Source organism: Danaus plexippus, assembly GCF_018135715.1.
Source record: "Danaus plexippus chromosome 9 unlocalized genomic scaffold, MEX_DaPlex mxdp_24, whole genome shotgun sequence".
Lineage (NCBI taxonomy): Eukaryota > Metazoa > Arthropoda > Insecta > Lepidoptera > Nymphalidae > Danaus > Danaus plexippus.
Window position 1 is genome coordinate 3,472,909 of NW_026869847.1, and position 17,247 is coordinate 3,490,155.

A 17,247-nucleotide genomic window follows, 5' to 3' on the forward strand; every position below is an offset into this window, starting at 1 on the left:
AAATTTATATTTACCATACTGTGTAGCTTTAAAAAAAATCAGCTTTTTCTTGTCTTTATTAATTAGTCCTCATTTGAAATAATGACGTCAATATAGTAAATATATTGTTCAAACGCATGAAACTTTTTTTTTATCATTTATTATATAATATTAACAATCAGTCACTGTAATCATTTTAATGACTGTGTGCGCTCACAAAGGATTTATTATTGTTATTGCAAGACTATAAATAATTAAGTTTATCTGATTTAATGATTGAGTTACTATTAGATGTTTATTGGTGTAGTTATGTAGTGTTACGAAATATTTAGTAACAATTCCATCGCCTTATTAGTAGTGCTGTTAAAATATTGTACAGTGAAACGTTAGGTTTATTATTTTTTATGTGTAAAACAAAATAAAAACAAACAACATTTATTGTAATCGGTTCAAGGCCATCATTGCATCTCCGCCTACACATATGAATCACACATAATCTCATTCAAAACAGAACATGCCAAAAGAATATATGACAACGTAACCGTTTTTTTTTCTCATATCTTGGTTTTAATATCTATTTCTAGAAAATTCCATCTATATACAAGAGTCTTACACATAATGGAATTATTTAAAAATAACATTATCATTGTGTTTAAAAATAGTCTTTTTTTTATTTTCGGCTATTGCTATTTTTATGACATACAATATATATACACACCCAGTTACATTTAATTTAGTAGTAAGTGCGCCAAAAAGTGACGCTTGCCCGAACCTCTGTAGCATTGGCACTGAACTTCAGTCCTTGTCTAGATAACGGCTGTGGAAGACGAAGCGTACAATTATTGTTTCGTGAATTGTACACAGTTATTATATTTTATATTGTCTAAAAATTATAATGCAAAGGTCATGATCAAATTGATATCTTTCACGCCACTTTAGTGTTCTATTTGTTGTGTGTGCTTAGTGTAAAAATGGATCCGTTTTCTGTAGATGGTATCGAGCACCACATCGAGCAGTGCCGCCACCAGCCAGAGGGTTCAAAGCTCGTCGCAACGCGCCAGTTCCATGAAGTCGGACCTCACGGAGCTAAAGAGTTCCATCTCTGAAATGAAAACTCTCAGCAACACCGCCGCTTTGAACTTCGGACAAAGGTGATTCACTAGTATTATTTTCGTAAATCTTTTTATGTAATACCAAATTTTAACATTGTTTTCTCAATGTGTTTAAAAGATAACACCGTTTCTAGCACACCTGAGCGACCTTGGCCCTCTGCCAACTCTCCCCCTCTGGCTTCCCTCCTCACATTTGTAGTAGTTGAAAGCCGACAAACAATGGCAATAGTCCCGTTCTAGCTCCCCAACATTAGATAGGATTTAAATATTAAATATAGCTTATTTTTTTGTGTTTTCATTTATCCATAATTGTTTACAGATTGAGAAGTTCAATGGAGAATATAGTAGATCAGGACGACATGAAGGAACGTCACATACCAGATATCCGTGATCTGAGTGAGATGGGTGACATAGGAGATATGAGTGACATGACTGACCTGGCCGGCGACGGGCCGCTGGTCACCTTTCCAGAATCTGACACTCCACCACCTGACAAACAGTGTCTGCTGGCTCCGAACTCATCATCTGTTGGTACAAATGCTGCTAACGAATTGAAATACAGTGCAGCTAGAATGACATCGGCCAGTTCGACTCGTGTAGTGACCGATGGATACAGTGCCTCCAAATCGGCAGCCAATAGCACCAGGATGCGCCGTCTGCAGCACGGAGACATGCAATACGCTGAGCACAGCGCAGCAGGAGCGTCGCACAGACTTTTACAAGCCGAGGGTCTTACAGCTGAACAGAACGCTGCCTATCATCAAGTAAGTAAAATGAGCTTAAAAAATTTCTTTCTCATTTCAGTATTGATGTCTGATTCGGTAAACAACGATTATTAATAATTATTGTCACACGATGCGTTATATTGTTAAATCGATTGAACTATCGAATACAATGCAGGTCGGACATGAGACGCCTGCAAGGCGCGCCGAAGGACGCGACCTCGCGTGCGGGCTGGCGATCGATATCCTTCACTGACGTCTGACATCGGCCGGCGGTGCCGAAAACGTTCAGTCGCATTCTGTTTCTTGGCTTGATAACATAAAAATGTGACGATCGATATCAATCGAAACACAATTCAAGTGTCACCATTTGCCTTTGAGACGTCGTGGTATCGGAGAATGGCTTCTCGTCTAGTCGCATGGACCAGTAGGATATTCCGTCGCGGCGGTTCGCCGGGGGCGGTGAGCTCATTATCTCAGAGCGGTTATCGTTTACCGCACCATGCTCGTGTCAGTCATCGTTTGACCGCCGTGCGTGCCAGCACGCGGAAGTCAATTATTGCGCATGCGCCTTTGGGTACACGAATAGACGGCTTTAAATATAGAAACGGAATGTCTAACGGCGCGGGTTCGGCCCCGTGGCCGGTACACAGAAACGTCCTGTCGCGTTTCCCCCCTAAGCCGACGTATCCTTCGGTGAGAGTCCATTTTCCCGATATAATATACTCGACCATCTACATCCGCGTGACGTGTGTATACAAACTTAAAATTATCATCGAATGCCCGCGAGTACCGCGCATTGGCCTATATCCAATAGAAACGATTCACCACACTCGCAGCTATGACGTACGATACTTTTGAATTTAAAAGTAGTTTTCATCTCGAGACGACCGAGAATCAACGGATTCGTAACGTACATACGAATAATAATGTCTTCGAAAAGGCGAATGAGACCTAAACTGCGTATCATAATTCCCGTAACTATCAATGTTTGTATAATGTATCAGTGTAGTGAGTTTAAAAACAAAAACGATCTCGTGATAAGCCGGGCTTTAGTCACGCGTTAAACTTTGCACGGTATGATTTAATTGAGTGTTAATAATAATAATAATAAATAAATTTGTGTTTATAGGAAAAGCGTTCTCTACAAGCGGGGGAAGTATCAGCTCAGGAGGCGAATAACATGTCCGCGACCAGTTCGAGATTACAAACGGAGGCTTTCAGTGCTGAGAAAAAGGCGATGGCATCATCACAGGCGAGACAGACGGTCACTTCCAGTGGAATTTTCAGTCACAAAGAACATTCAAGCGTCGCTCACTCCAACATGACCATATCCAGCAAGAATCTTAGCACTAAATCAACATTACTATCGTCTCAAGTAAGATATATTTATATAATAAAAATTACACAATATTTCCTCACTCTGTATAAAAATTAATTCAATTCAAATACCTATTGTCACTTTGTTTAGCCGTGACAAAAATAATGGTGCCAAATAAGGTCATGTAGCAAAAAGTCGCTAACCAGCCACAGTTATGACGTAGGTGTGAATTTACAAAAATAATTTAGAATATCGTTTTGTCGTTCCAGATGAGTCAACTGTTGAATGGGACAGTGAAACCGGGAGACGAAGACCTCTCCAACCTAACATTCGAAGATTTAGACAAATTGGATGCTAAGTCGAATCAGAAGGACGTAGATTTAGCGATTCAAAAATATTCACACAGGATGAACGCTTTCATAACGGCCATAAAAAATAATCAGATAGACATGAAAAACGCCTGCGTCCATTTCATGAAGTTGAACGAGATGGTCAAAAGAGCATGGGCTGTGCCTACATACGGCCATGAGTTAGGGTACTCGTTGTGCAACACGCTAAGATCGTCCGGCGGTTTGGACATTTTGATGGCGAACTGCTTGGAATCCAATAACCCGGATCTCCAATTCTGTTCCGCTAAACTATTGGAGCAATGTCTCACCACTGAAAATAGAGATCATGTAGTGCAAAATGGTCTCGAAAAAGTCGTTAACGTGGCCTGTGTGTGCACGAAGCATTCGAATTCAGTCGATCACTCAAGAATAGGTACTGGGATCTTGGAGCATTTGTTCAAACACAGCGAAGGTACTTGCAGTGATGTTATCAAGCTGGGAGGTTTAGACGCCGTTCTGTTTGAATGTAGAAAAAATGACGTGGAAACTCTGAGGCACTGCGCAACAGCTCTGGCGAACTTATCACTATACGGCGGCGCTGAAAACCAGGAAGCCATGATAAAAAGAAAAGTACCCATGTGGCTGTTCCCTCTAGCCTTCCACAACGACGACAACATCAAATACTACGCGTGTTTAGCCATCGCTGTTTTGGTAGCCAACAAAGAAATAGAAGCAGCCGTCTTGAAATCCGGAACCTTGGATCTGGTTGAACCCTTTGTTACTTCACACAACCCGTCGGAGTTCGCCCGATCAAACCTAGCGCACGCTCACGGTCAGAGTAAGAACTGGCTTCAAAGATTAGTCCCGGTTTTGAGTTCAAAGAGGGAAGAAGCGAGGAACCTGGCCGCCTTCCACTTCTGTATGGAGGCTGGTATTAAAAAGCAGCAAGGGAATACAGAGATATTTAGAGAAATAGGAGCTATAGAATCCTTAAAGAAAGTAGCCAGCTGTCCGAATGCTGTCGCGTCGAAATACGCAGCGCAGGCTTTAAGACTAATTGGAGAAGAGGTACCACATAAACTGTCCCAACAAGTACCTTTGTGGTCGATAGAGGACGTCAGGGAGTGGGTCAAACAAATAGGCTTCTCTGAATACGCGAACAATTTCTATGAAAGTAGAGTAGATGGTGACCTTTTGTTACAAATAACTGAAGCTAATCTCAAAGAAGACATAGGTTTAAATAACGGAATCAAACGTAAAAGGTATCTATTTGTTAATAACATTAAAACTTAATATTAAGAGATGTTACTTAATATTTTTCACTATTTTGATTAATAAGTTAACCAATCCTTTTACTTTCAGATTCACGCGAGAACTTCAGCAATTAAAAAAAATGGCGGACTACAGTTCACGTGACACGGGGAGCCTTAACGAATTTCTACAGAGCATTGGTCCAGAATACACGATATACACGTATTCAATGTTGAATGCTGGTGTCGACAAGGAATCCATCCGTGGCCTGAGTGACGAACAGCTGGAAAATGAATGCAGAATAGGCAACAGTATACACCGGCTACGAATACTGAACGCTATACGAGGTGAGGCCGCCATCTTGTATTCTAACAATTGTTTACAAACCTTCAGAAATGTTATATTATTTATCTTTTTACGTAACCGTGCAACAGTATTCTGCTTAGAAAAATTACTAATACATTATTTTAAGTATTTCATTTCACAAAATTGATTAATTAATATATTTCAGCCTATGAAAGCACATTGCCTAGCAAAGGCGAAGAGAATATGGAGAAGAATTTGGACGTTTTCGTTAGTTACCGGAGATCAAACGGCTCGCAGTTGGCCAGTTTGTTGAAAGTTCACCTACAACTGCGAGGTTTCACCGTTTTCATAGACGTGGAGCGATTAGAAGCTGGGAAATTCGATAATAATCTCCTCCAGAGTATACGCCAGGCGAAGCATTTCCTTCTAGTGTTAACCCCAAACGCACTGGAGAGGTGCAAACATGATAATGAACAAAAAGACTGGGTCCATCGGGTGAGATATAAATAATTCGCCTAATTCATGAGAAAAACATGATAATGTTTCACTGATTATAGCCGTTATGCAACTTCTATTAATAGCGTGGCGTGACTAATGTTCTATTTCTGTTTATAAATTGGCTCGCCATCTATATATAAAGGCGTAAAATTTACAGATGTGTTATAGATTAACGTGTTTTTTTTATTTGTCGTAGGAGATAGTGGCAGCATTGCAGTCACAGTGCAATATAGTTCCAATTATCGACAACTTCCAATGGCCGGAACCGGAAGAGTTACCAGAAGACATGCGAGCCGTTTGTCACTTCAATGGCGTCAGGTGGATACATGATTACCAGGACGCCTGTGTCGAGAAACTTGAAAGGTATTAGTTCAAACAAATTTATGGATAGCGTTCGTTAACAAAACTATACTAAACTATCGAATGTAGAGTTCATATTTCAATAGTTTTCTCTACTGCATCAAATCTATGGTAATCATTTCTGAGATTAATAGCCCAAGTATACCAGCAGAAATGTCCATTCCTACAATAACCGTTCCTTGGTCAGTTTTATAGGTAAATATGAATTTGTTTTTCTTTTATCAGTTTCCTACGCGGCAAGTCGAACTTAGCAACTCGTCTGGAGGGTCCGCTCCGCGGTCGGGACGTGCCCACTCCCGGGACAGCCGCCATGCGACCACCAAACTATCAACGTATGGTCTCCACTGAGAGCAGGGGCAGTGATAAAGATTGACTAGACATACACACTCTACCGCCTGTCAGGTCAGTTATAAGGGTTATATATGTATATAAGCTTATTTATGTTCTCTAGTCGACTACTCGACAAATAAATATTCTTTAAGTACCGACAAATAGCAAAAAATTTGGTTATACTTGACAGCAATAGCAATTTACGAGACTTTGTAGAAATGGCTCCTAGATCCAAACCAACTTTGATAATTATCATGAATAGTATTTTAATATTTTAGTATAAAACTCATTCTTCGTATTTAACATATTGAATAAAATGATTATTTATTTTCCAGGCCGATACGAAGACGATCTTCGGCGGATAAGGCCTCAGCAAAGTCACAGAGCTGTGATCAACTCACTGACATCAACAGCACATCGAAACAGAACTCGCCGGTTAAAACTTTGTATAGTCTTCCAGAGAGACTATCTGAAAGTAGCGATAATATAGACTTCAAGGAATCACAAGAGAATTCACGTAGGTGTAGAAGCTTCGAAGGCATATTGGATGCGGATGATAAAATGCACACACAACTCTCACTGCCTGCACCACTAGACGCTACTACACAGACAAAGAGGAAAAAGAATTTCATGGACAGATGTGTGAACAAAGTAAGACTTTGCTGAAGACCGCTGCAAAGTGTGGCTTTAGCTAGTGCTCGTGGAGTGTGTAATAGACTATCGGACTTAATATTTATGTGGATCTTATTCTGAAGTACAAAAAGTGTGCACAATCATGTAAATATTTTTGTATGCCACTATATAAATATTGTTTGTTTTGTACAAACATAATCGGTGTTATATATAACGTAATCTCAATGAGTGCATGTAAAACAATTTTTACATATATTATGAAATGTGACAAGTAATTGCTACCCTGCGATGTTTGGGAAACATTGCACCGAGGTTGTAATAGTAACAGTTTGCTATTCGTTATAGTATGGCAAATTGCTTTTCTTTATTATTTCGCATATAAACCTATGTATCTCTCTATACATTATCTCCACTCTCTATAGGACATAAAATTTATTTATGGTTATAATTTTATTTTTTATTTTCTTGCCACTAAATTATTTTATAATTGAAGCAGATTTTATGTAATTATTTTATGCATATGTGATAGCTTGGATCTTTTTACATATATGAATAATGAAAATGTAAGATTGATTATAAATTAAATCACACAATAGATATACCTGTCCTCGGAGCCTATCTACTATGCCTGTACCATTTAAATTATGTTATAATAATGAGAGCTGTACAAAATTTTTAGTATAGGTTTAAAATATTTTCACACAAGTTAACCATAATTATGATAAATTTACACTGTCATAAATATATTTATGTTGTAACCTAACCATAAAATAAATGGTATAACTTAAATAATTCCGAATTATTATTTATATCCTTGTCGTTTTTTTTTTACAGTGTATATAATATTGGTATATATATTTTTATATTACATGAGTAGCTATTTATGCCTTAGTTTTAGTAAATATTTATCAAAGCTTCTAAGTTCGACAACCCATCAATACTTGGAATTATGCTGGCAGCCTCTGTTATATTAAAAACAATTTTGTATAAAACGTATTGGTATTTTTAAATTAATTTTATCAATGCTAAGAATATATTATAAACTATGCACATAGAAAATTTTATTCCAGAAAGACAAAATTACCTCAGTAATGTAAATGAGTTAATTTTCTAACAATTTTATTACTAACTCTTAACTGAATGGTATTCAATCAACATTTGTACTTACAAGTAGTGTTTGTACAAACTTTCCAAGTCAGTCAGGTGGAATTTGGGGTGACCATTTAATAGACAACCATGGAAGAGTGACCTTGAAGATGTCTGAAGATTTGAGTTTACTGCTAAGAACCCAATTTCATTTTCATTAAAATAAAATCATAACAGTAAACCTTGACGATGATTTTTAAACAAAAATCTCATGAAAATACAAAATACTGTTTAACAATAAATTTAAAAGTTAGAATGTTATTACAATGAATTGAATAATTGCTTTATACTAATAATTAAATAAGTTGAAATGGTAAAGAAATAAAAAATATTTATAAGATCTGTGGAAGAATATAAGTAGGTACAGAAAATCTAATCTCGTGAAATCTAATATTGAAATCAATTTGTAATTCCAAATTATCAAGTGCTGTTTGTAATTCCAAATTATCAACTTTATACTCAATACACCTGAAAGATGAAAATTTATGATAATACTTACATAAAAACTGTATTTTTGTACATCTAGGTCTTGTCAGGCTGGACAGGTTTTGATAAGAATTTTACTTAAAGCTAATAATGTCATAAGTAACTTTAGGCATCTTTTGATTGGAATTTGAAAAGGGGATATATCTGAATTTCACCATTGTCACCAAGTCAGGATCATCAGATTCTGACTGACTAATAAAAGGGATGTTCAAGAAATAAAATGAAAACTCAAAATGTAGATAAAATCTTTCTTGAAGACTGTTTAATATTGAGGCAAACTCGCAAGTAATAGCTAATTTAAATAAATCAGGTATATGAAATATAGTTGAGTCAGCTGCTAACAGTATTGTCAAGCATAAAGCAAGTTAATTAATAATGACTAGACAAATCTTCAAAAATTTTATACAAAAAAAACATCACATCACAAGCAAAACATATAACCATGTTTATTTTGCAAGCTACAATGCCACATACAGATAATCTTTTTCTACCAACTCTTTTTCTTGTCAAAAGTACAGATGAGAAACAAAATTATTTGTTTAATTTATATTTCTATTGAACTATAAAATCATAATATATAATTATTTTTTTTTAATATCACAGAATATAGCACAATTTTTTGTGTGTATAAAATCATTATATGAATTAAGTTTAACATTTTTATTTGTAGGTAGATGAATAGTTTTAAATAATACCAGATAAATATTATATATACTGACACTATCTCTTATTTACTTTGACACAAAATGAGCACTCATTGCAGCTTATGATAACTTCAAATGAAGATTCAAAAAGTTCACTAGCATCTAAGTAATAAATACCACTGCATCTACACTGATATGAGTACAATTCTTCTGTAGCATTGAAGTCCATATCTGATAAAGATATTGTATCGTAGAGTAAAAGATCAGTATTTTCATAACAAGCTAATTCTGCATCATATTGTTTGCGAGAGATTGGATCCCTCAAAACAGACCACGCTTTTTGAATCAGATGAAACTTCTCGTCCTCCGCATTACCACTTTTGTCGGGATGAAAAGCCAGTACTAAACGCTGGTAGCTTTTCTTTAACTCCTCGTTTGATGCAGATTTTTCACTTTGCAATATTTGATAATAATCTATAAAATTTTCTGCTTTTTCCATTTTTATAAAAAGTATTTATCATAATCGTATTGAACAAAAATAATGCACATAAACATTAAGCAGTTTCTATAAAATATATATATATATATATATAAAAATTATAACCTTAAATGTACATGTATTATTTTAGAGTTTACTTTTCAACTGTCATAATATTACGCCATTACAAAATCCTGAAAGATCAGAATCCATAACATTACACTATGATTTAGATTCTAGAGCATAAGAACATTCAATTAATAATGAAATAAATATATTCTATTTAATAAATGAATATATATTTCATAGTTTAGTAAAATATTATTATATTTATTTATAAATAAGAATTCCATTAAGATAATACACTTTCATATAAATGACTATAAGCTCTGATTTACACCTTAATTATTTAGTATGGTTACCAACACGATAAAATATTAAGTATGGTCTCGCTTGATGATTTGTAAGTCTTTGGAAAAATCTATCTATTACGTTTTAACTATTGAAACTAAATAGATGGTTTTAGACCTCATAAACCTAAATTATCAGTTAAAATAATACATATTTATATATTTCATTAATATATTCATAAGTTAACATGATCGAAATTTCACAGAGCTACAGAAATATTTATTCAATATTATGTTCACGATGAGGAAGCTTTGGACAAGTCTCAAATGGTTAAGAGGAATAATTGATTTAAAATTTATGGTTGTACCTCAGTTCGTGTTAATGTCTAAAAATAATCATAAGTCACTTCTTGTCACTTGTCATTTGTCAACCATTGCAAAATAGCGCGTTCAAGAGCTTAGACTTTAGAAGTACCTGAACAAACTTCAATGTTATTATCACATGATAGGTTATAAAGCGTCTAAACATACACCCTATTTCTCTCATTTTGACTAATTATTTTATTACTAAAATAAGCGGTTGCATTTTGTAGCAGCTAGGATAGTTTAGATTTTCACTTTGACAAAATGCCGACATGGAATCAAATACAAACACAACTCAGAAATCCAAATAATCCAGTTGTATTCTTTGATATTACAGTCGGCACAACTGTAAGTATTATGAAAACTCTTCAAATTCGACTTGTAAAATGTGTTCAAGTAAATGTTTAATTAATAACCTATATACCAAATTATTTAGCTTATAATTTAATTCAAACTTAGAAGTGGAATACAAAATCATTTTCTTCAACAATTTCTCTTGCAATTTTTAAAAAAATTTTCTCTATAGAAGCACACTTATTATAACTATTCTTACTCACTGTGGTGTACATAACATATAAAAAATTATATTTTTAGGAAATTGGTCGCATGATATTTGAACTTTTTGCTGATGTTGTACCAAAGACAAGTGAAAACTTCAGAGAATTCTGCACAGGTGAATACAGAAGAGATGGTGTTCCACTTGGTTTCAAAGGCGCAACTTTTCATAGAGTAATAAAAGACTTTATGATACAAGGGGGAGATTTTGTAAATGTAGGTATTTTTTTTCATAACATTCTTAATTCCTATGTTAATGGCAAATTTAAGAATACTAGTTTTTGAGTTTCAACCTATGAATAATGGATTAAATTGGTTAAAATGTTTTAAACAATGTCAATTTGTTACTGACTCAGACATGAGATGATATTCTAGACAATTTTAACAACTTAATTTCAGTTTTCAATTAAAAAATAATTCTATTAAATGACTTTTATCTTTTACTTCACATATTCTTAGTCATTTTTATGACATCTTTTTCAGGGTGATGGCACAGGTGTGATGAGTATTTACGGAGGTAGTACATTTGCTGATGAGAACTTTGTAGTAAAGCACGATTCCCCAGGATTATTATCAATGGCAAATAGTGGCAAGGACACAAATGGCTGTCAGTTTTTCATAACTTGCGCCAAGTGTAATTTCTTAGACAATAAGCATGTTGTGTTCGGAAGAGTTATAGATGGTTTATTAGTTATGAGAAAAATTGAAAATGTACCGACAGGACCGAACAACAAACCCAAAATACCAGTAACAATATCACAGTGTGGACAAATGTAATAAATATTTAAAGACATGGTGTTTTAATAACAAATTCTTTTATTCAAGTAAAATTTCAATACTTGAGTATTTAACACATACTATAATTATAATTAACACAATAATACAAAATATATAATAACTCTGTTTATTATTAAGAACAAAAACAAAAAGCTCTGCTTTTTTTTCCACATAAATAATATTACATCACATTATTTCAATATCATAAAATAATATTTGGCTAAATTCAAAATCATGTATCATCAACTTTTTACTGCTTGAGGATTCTGCAGTAAGTTTCTAGACATTATTGTAGGCGGGCCAAATCTCTTTCCGACTTCATTTATAAAAGCCCCCTCCATTTGTCTAGCGACTTGGTCAAAGAATAAATTTGATAAATGTGAATGAAATGTTGATTTAAATTCAAATGTTATTTGAAAGTCGACGACACAGGATTGCTGTTCTCTTTTTAGTCCTGGACTAAACCTCCAGAGTGTCAATAAGTAGTGGAAGAGTCTACCATCCATACACTCGGCCTTCACTAAGTAAGGTTTAACTAATGTAACATTTGATGTATAGCTCTCGTTTATGGGAGGAAAACCCACTATTAAGTCCGCTTTCAGTTGGTCTGAGGTTTTACTCAATACTATCGAACGCTTGCACCATGGTACAAATTTATAATAACTCTCCACATCTGATACAACTTCAAACATCTGCTCCATTGTGTAACTGAAAATTATATACAATATAAGATAAATTGTTAATGATTTTAATTTATGTACCGTTTGAATTTGCATATTTCAATAAACATCAAATCACTGAAGCATGCATGAGCAATTATGCTAATCTTGTCATTAATAATTAAAAATAAGACTCACTTATAACTAAAAACATATTATGTATTTCATGAAATACATACATTGCTGATACATGTATAATTTTAATGTATCTTTATATTTTTTATATTGTGCAATAGAGCGAAAGATGACCACAATTTTTAATTTATAGACATACCCAACTAGCTGTCTTCCACAATATTCACGTTTACGACTAGACTTTGGAAAACTAAAAAATAGGCGCCGTTGTCCTTGTTGTGCATGGCAATGACATTGTATATTATTTCTATTTACGTAACGACCCTGAAAACTATAAAATGAATTGAAGAATGATTAACAATGTTACACCTAAATTAATAAAAGATATCTACATATTTACTCACTAAAATAACTGTTTCACTGAAAGAAACGCTTTTGGTCCAAAGTTAGAACTTTTAGTCAATATCATATTTTCTTGCGATTGATAAAATTGTCATGACTATTTAAAATCTAAGCACAGTTTTATAAATACTCCATTTAAATACGTTACTCACTAAAAGAACAGCGGTAACTAATATTTAATTTAAAATTTCTATTAAACTAAGCTACAATTAATCTGAATTCATTTCGCAAATTATTAAATGCCAATATCAGATTCAAGTTTCTGAATGACGGATAAAACAAAGTGTAAACTGTCAAGATTATAATTTGTTTCTTGTCTCTCTTGAAAGTTTTAGTAAAATTACAATTTTTTTCCAATTCAATAATTTTTTTATTTATAATTTTAGAATATAACCATATTCAGCAAATGAAATAAGATATAATGAATTTTTATTTTCTGCACAATAGGTATCAAGACATATTCAGGTTTCTAATCTGAAATTGACAGTTTGACATTGACTGTTGGTTTGACTTTGACATTGTCACTTTTTAACTAAATGAAGCGAGTAACAATCACACGTGTTTTCAAAGTTAGTTTGGTTAACGTTTTATTATTTCGAATTTAAGTTATTAGATGGGAATAGTTTTAATCCTTTGCAAGAATATAATAGGTCTAAATGGGTCGTAAAGCTAAATTTGATGAATCAGTAAAGATTAAAAAAGGGCCGGGTAGGAAAGCGAGGAAGCAACCGGATCCCGTATTCAAAAAAGGACTAAGTAAGTACACGAGGTGCCCTAAAATTAATAAAGTGTATTTTTTGAAATTACCTTTTGTAGCAGTTTTAAATCACAATCTTATTTAAACTTTATATATATGCGACATGGTTATCAAAGTTTGTCATAATATGAGATATATCTAAAACATGTCAAATACCACGTTACTATTTCCTCATAACTCTATATTAAAATACTATTTGTAATATTTTTATGTGACCTTATTTAGAAAATTAAATTAGATTTTTCAAAACCATTCTTACGTTTATGAATTTTCTTATGAATAATGTTTTAAGAATATTCAATAAACGCAAATAAGAACTCAACGACATTTCTTGCATCAATAAAAACCTTTATTATTTTGAAAATAGTAATTATAGGTTTGTACATCATTTTTCAAACACTTATACTAAAAAGTCCATTTGTTTGAAGTAAATATTAAATTTAAATACATGAGTTGAATAAAAAAGTTTTTTGTATTTTAATAAAAATACAGTGAAACTAATGGGAAAAAATTCTCTATATGAACACAAAATATTACATAAGTTTTATATTTTCAATTTTAAGTATAAAATCTCTATTTATATAATATCTTAATATTATGTATATATGTAACAGTTGATGATGATAAAGAAGAAAAGAAGTTGAGCCATAGACAAAAACAGAGAGCTGCTAGGAGGCTTAAAAAAAAGAAAGAACTTGTGGAAAAGAAGAAAGCTTTGAAAGAAGCAAAGAAGAATGTTGCAAAGGTAAATGAGAAAGTAGTTGAGGACAAGTCCGAAGATGAATCTGAAGATTCAGAACAAGAAAATGTGGAAGGTAATTGTTTTCAAAGGTTTTGATATTAGTTTTTATTAATTATATATGACAAATAGTTTAAAAGTAATAAAATGGAAAATTCTCTTTCTATAGGTTTTACAGATGACAACAAAGAGTGGCTTAAACCTAAACAGAAGAGTAAATCCAAAGAATACAATTCTGAAGATGATGAGAATGACTCTGGAAGTGATGTAGAAGATGAAGATGTTGAGGAAGCACCAAAAAAATCTGGGAAAGAAAAATATAAGGTAGTTTTATTATTTTTAATAATTATAATATGTAGTCTATTATGATTTCAGCTTATGTTATACAACAATTTCGAGTTATTGACTAGGAAAATAAGAAATAAATGTGAAAAAACGATTTATGATAATATTTGTAAAATAAGCATGTGGCCTTTAAAGCTTTTTTAATCTTGGTTCGTTTTATATATTAAAGGTTTATTTATTTCATTTTCAAATATGTTTTACAGGTCGGCAAACTTGATGATTTATTTGTAGACACAGATGAGGAACAGGATAATGATCCTGATGAAGAGGATGATGCTGATAATGAGAATAAAATGGACTATAACTCAGACTCTAGTGATGAAGAAAAAGATGATGATGATGATGATGATGATGACGATGATGACATGTTACCAATAGAAAAAGCTAACATCAAACTTAAAAAGAAACAAAAGATCGACAAGAAGCTTGCTGACGATGAATTGCAACTGAACATTTCTAAACAAGATGTATTTGCATTCCCATCTGAAGAAGAACTGCAAAATCCAACGAGTTTACAGGACATCCATCAACGGATTAAAGATGTTGTAACGGTTTTAAGTGATTTTAACCGTTTGAAGGATCAAGAAAGATCGAGGTGTGAATACACTGAGCTATTGATGAAGGACTTATGTATGTATTACAGTTATAATGAATTTCTCATGGAAGTTCTCATGCAAATATTTCCAGTACAGGAATTAGTGGAATTTCTTGAAGCAAGTGAAGTAGCTCGCCCATTGACTATTAGGACTAACAGCTTGAAGACAAGAAGAAGGGATTTAGCTCAAGCCCTTATTAATAGAGGAGTTAATTTAGATCCGGTTGGAAAGTGGAGCAAAGTTGGTCTTGTAGTTTATAGTTCTACAGTACCAATTGGTGCTACTCCGGAATATTTGGCTGGCCATTACATTTTACAAGGGGCTTCTAGTTTCTTGCCAGTAATGGCTTTAGCACCTCAAGAGAATGAGAGAATATTAGACATGTGTGCGGCCCCTGGTGGTAAAGCATCTCATATAGCTGCCATCATGAAAAATACAGGTGCTTTATTTGCTAATGATGCCAATAAAGATAGAACTAAAGCGATTGTCGGTAACTTCCACAGGCTGGGAATTGTTAATGCTGTTATTTGTAACTATGATGGACGTCAATTCCCAGAGGTTATTAAGGGCTTCGATAGAGTATTACTTGATGCCCCCTGTACAGGAACGGGGGTTATAGCTAAAGATCCTAGCGTGAAGACTTCGAAGGAACAAAAGGATATTCAGAGATGTTTCAATCTACAAAGACAGCTTTTACTGGCCGCTATAGATTGTTGTAATGCTAAATCCAGTACAGGCGGTTACATTGTTTATTCGACATGTTCTATATTACCAGAAGAAAATGAATGGGTTGTAAATTATGCACTGAAAAGACGAAATGTCAAGTTAGTGCCGACCGGTCTTGACTTTGGTACAGAGGGATTCGTTAAATACAGACATCATAGATTCCATCCATCATTAAAACTAACAAGAAGATTCTATCCCCATACACATAATATGGATGGTTTTTTTGTGGCCAAATTTAAGAAGTTCTCTAATGTTATAGTAAGTATAATTTTATTTAATAAAATAGGTATATAATTTCATATGATTTACAAAAATGTCTATTACAGCCTGAGCCATTTAAGGATGAAGAAGAAGACAATGAAGAAATAAAGGAAGATGCAGAACAGAATGGTGATGCGACAATGCAGAAGAAATCCAAAAAAAAAAATACACCAGTTAAGAGGCCAGCGGAATCTGTTGCTGTTGAACCACAGAATAAAAAAAATAAAAACTAATGTGTATGATTAAGCTGCATTTATTTTGTATTTAAAGAACTTTTTTCCTTATAATGGTTTTATAAAAAATACTTCTATATATATATATATATACATAATTACTATTGACAAATCTTTCACAGTGTTTAAATTTTTTTTGTAATTGTATATAATTAACCAGTAAAAAGTTGGTGGGTGATAGAGCCTAGCTGTATGTCAAGTAACTACAGCTCGAACAAGGGTTGGCTCGACCGGGGATGTACTAGCCTCTCACAGAAGATCGGCGTAAAGCAGTCTTTAATGGCTGCGTTTCGTTCGATGAGTGAGAGAGCCGGTTGCCCTTTCCCTGTTCCCACCCTTTCCTGCCATCTCTTTATTCCCACCCTTTCCTGCCATCTCTTTATTCCCACCCCTCCCACTTCCTAAACAACCAAGGTTGGCAACGCATCAGCAACAGAGGTGTTGCGAATGTCCATCGGCGACGGTCACTACTGCCCATCAAATAGGCCGCCTGCTCGTTTGACACCTTTCACATATTAAAAATATATTTCACTTCCACATAAAACGCCTCTAGATTTATAGCAAATTGTGTATAGTAAATATTGACTGTTAATGGAAAAAAATTGGAGTCATATATTGTAGTCAAAATAACAAAAAGGAGATTTAATAAAAAAAAATATTAATAATTTAATAATTTTATTAATAAATAGAAATTTACTTCTTTTTATTCAGTTTGGCTTTCGCTTTATTCATTGGTTTCGCTTTGTCCTTATTC

The 17,247-nt window shown here is 33.7% G+C and overlaps 4 protein-coding genes across 9 annotated transcripts in view; 3 read left to right on the plus strand and 1 right to left on the minus strand.

Moving 5' to 3' along the window:
• Window positions 1-7,633, plus strand: part of LOC116767565 (NAD(+) hydrolase sarm1) — a 50,256-nt gene extending 42,623 nt beyond the window's left edge. For all 6 annotated transcript variants that reach the window (XM_061527231.1, XM_032657945.2, XM_032657946.2 and 3 more), the window contains 9 exons: window positions 970-1,130; window positions 1,411-1,855; window positions 2,946-3,191; window positions 3,404-4,725; window positions 4,826-5,061; window positions 5,226-5,515; window positions 5,715-5,881; window positions 6,104-6,280; window positions 6,544-7,633. In XM_061527231.1, the coding sequence (XP_061383215.1) occupies window positions 970-1,130; window positions 1,411-1,855; window positions 2,946-3,191; window positions 3,404-4,725; window positions 4,826-5,061; window positions 5,226-5,515; window positions 5,715-5,881; window positions 6,104-6,251 (3,015 nt within the window). In that variant the 3' untranslated portion in view covers window positions 6,252-6,280; window positions 6,544-7,633. The remainder of the gene's footprint in view (window positions 1-969; window positions 1,131-1,410; window positions 1,856-2,945; window positions 3,192-3,403; window positions 4,726-4,825; window positions 5,062-5,225; window positions 5,516-5,714; window positions 5,882-6,103; window positions 6,281-6,543) is intronic.
• Window positions 7,634-10,363: 2,730 nt separating this feature from the next.
• LOC116767743 (peptidyl-prolyl cis-trans isomerase H) lies at window positions 10,364-11,674 on the plus strand. Its single transcript, XM_032658204.2, has 3 exons — window positions 10,364-10,656; window positions 10,903-11,079; window positions 11,347-11,674. The coding sequence occupies exons 1-3, from the start codon at window positions 10,573-10,575 to the stop codon at window positions 11,638-11,640; spliced, it is 555 nt and encodes a 184-aa protein (XP_032514095.1). The 5' UTR covers window positions 10,364-10,572; the 3' UTR covers window positions 11,641-11,674.
• On the minus strand, window positions 11,660-13,098 carry LOC116767734 (coenzyme Q-binding protein COQ10, mitochondrial). The gene is made up of 3 exons (XM_032658193.2): window positions 12,839-13,098; window positions 12,634-12,765; window positions 11,660-12,348 (listed from the first exon to the last, which is right to left on the minus strand). Exons 1-3 carry the CDS (start codon window positions 12,901-12,903, stop codon window positions 11,883-11,885), a joined length of 663 nt encoding a protein of 220 aa, XP_032514084.2. The 5' UTR covers window positions 12,904-13,098; the 3' UTR covers window positions 11,660-11,882.
• A 277-nt stretch (window positions 13,099-13,375) lies between these two features.
• Window positions 13,376-16,506, plus strand: LOC116767546 (probable 28S rRNA (cytosine-C(5))-methyltransferase). Its single transcript, XM_032657916.2, has 5 exons — window positions 13,376-13,592; window positions 14,208-14,408; window positions 14,502-14,656; window positions 14,881-16,257; window positions 16,326-16,506. The coding sequence occupies exons 1-5, from the start codon at window positions 13,493-13,495 to the stop codon at window positions 16,491-16,493; spliced, it is 2,001 nt and encodes a 666-aa protein (XP_032513807.2). The 5' UTR covers window positions 13,376-13,492; the 3' UTR covers window positions 16,494-16,506.
• The last annotated feature ends 741 nt before the right edge of the window (window positions 16,507-17,247 follow it).

Excerpts from the sequence above, each read along its gene's own strand:
- LOC116767743 (XM_032658204.2), top strand. The coding sequence starts at position 10,573 with ATGCCGACATGGAATCAAATACAAACACAACTCAGAAATCCAAATAAT. Across the intron at positions 10,657-10,902 it reads ATATTACAGTCGGCACAACT|GAAATTGGTCGCATGATATT; the intron begins GTAAGTATTATG and ends TTATATTTTTAG. Across the intron at positions 11,080-11,346 it reads AAGGGGGAGATTTTGTAAAT|GGTGATGGCACAGGTGTGAT; the intron begins GTAGGTATTTTT and ends CATCTTTTTCAG.
- LOC116767734 (XM_032658193.2), bottom strand. The coding sequence starts at position 12,903 with ATGATATTGACTAAAAGTTCTAACTTTGGACCAAAAGCGTTTCTTTCA. Across the intron at positions 12,766-12,838 it reads TCAGTGAAACAGTTATTTTA|TTTTCAGGGTCGTTACGTAA; the intron begins GTGAGTAAATAT and ends TTCATTTTATAG. Across the intron at positions 12,349-12,633 it reads TGTGGAAGACAGCTAGTTGG|TTACACAATGGAGCAGATGT; the intron begins GTATGTCTATAA and ends TATAATTTTCAG.
- LOC116767546 (XM_032657916.2), top strand. The coding sequence starts at position 13,493 with ATGGGTCGTAAAGCTAAATTTGATGAATCAGTAAAGATTAAAAAAGGG. Across the intron at positions 14,657-14,880 it reads CTGGGAAAGAAAAATATAAG|GTCGGCAAACTTGATGATTT; the intron begins GTAGTTTTATTA and ends TATGTTTTACAG. Across the intron at positions 16,258-16,325 it reads AGAAGTTCTCTAATGTTATA|CCTGAGCCATTTAAGGATGA; the intron begins GTAAGTATAATT and ends TGTCTATTACAG.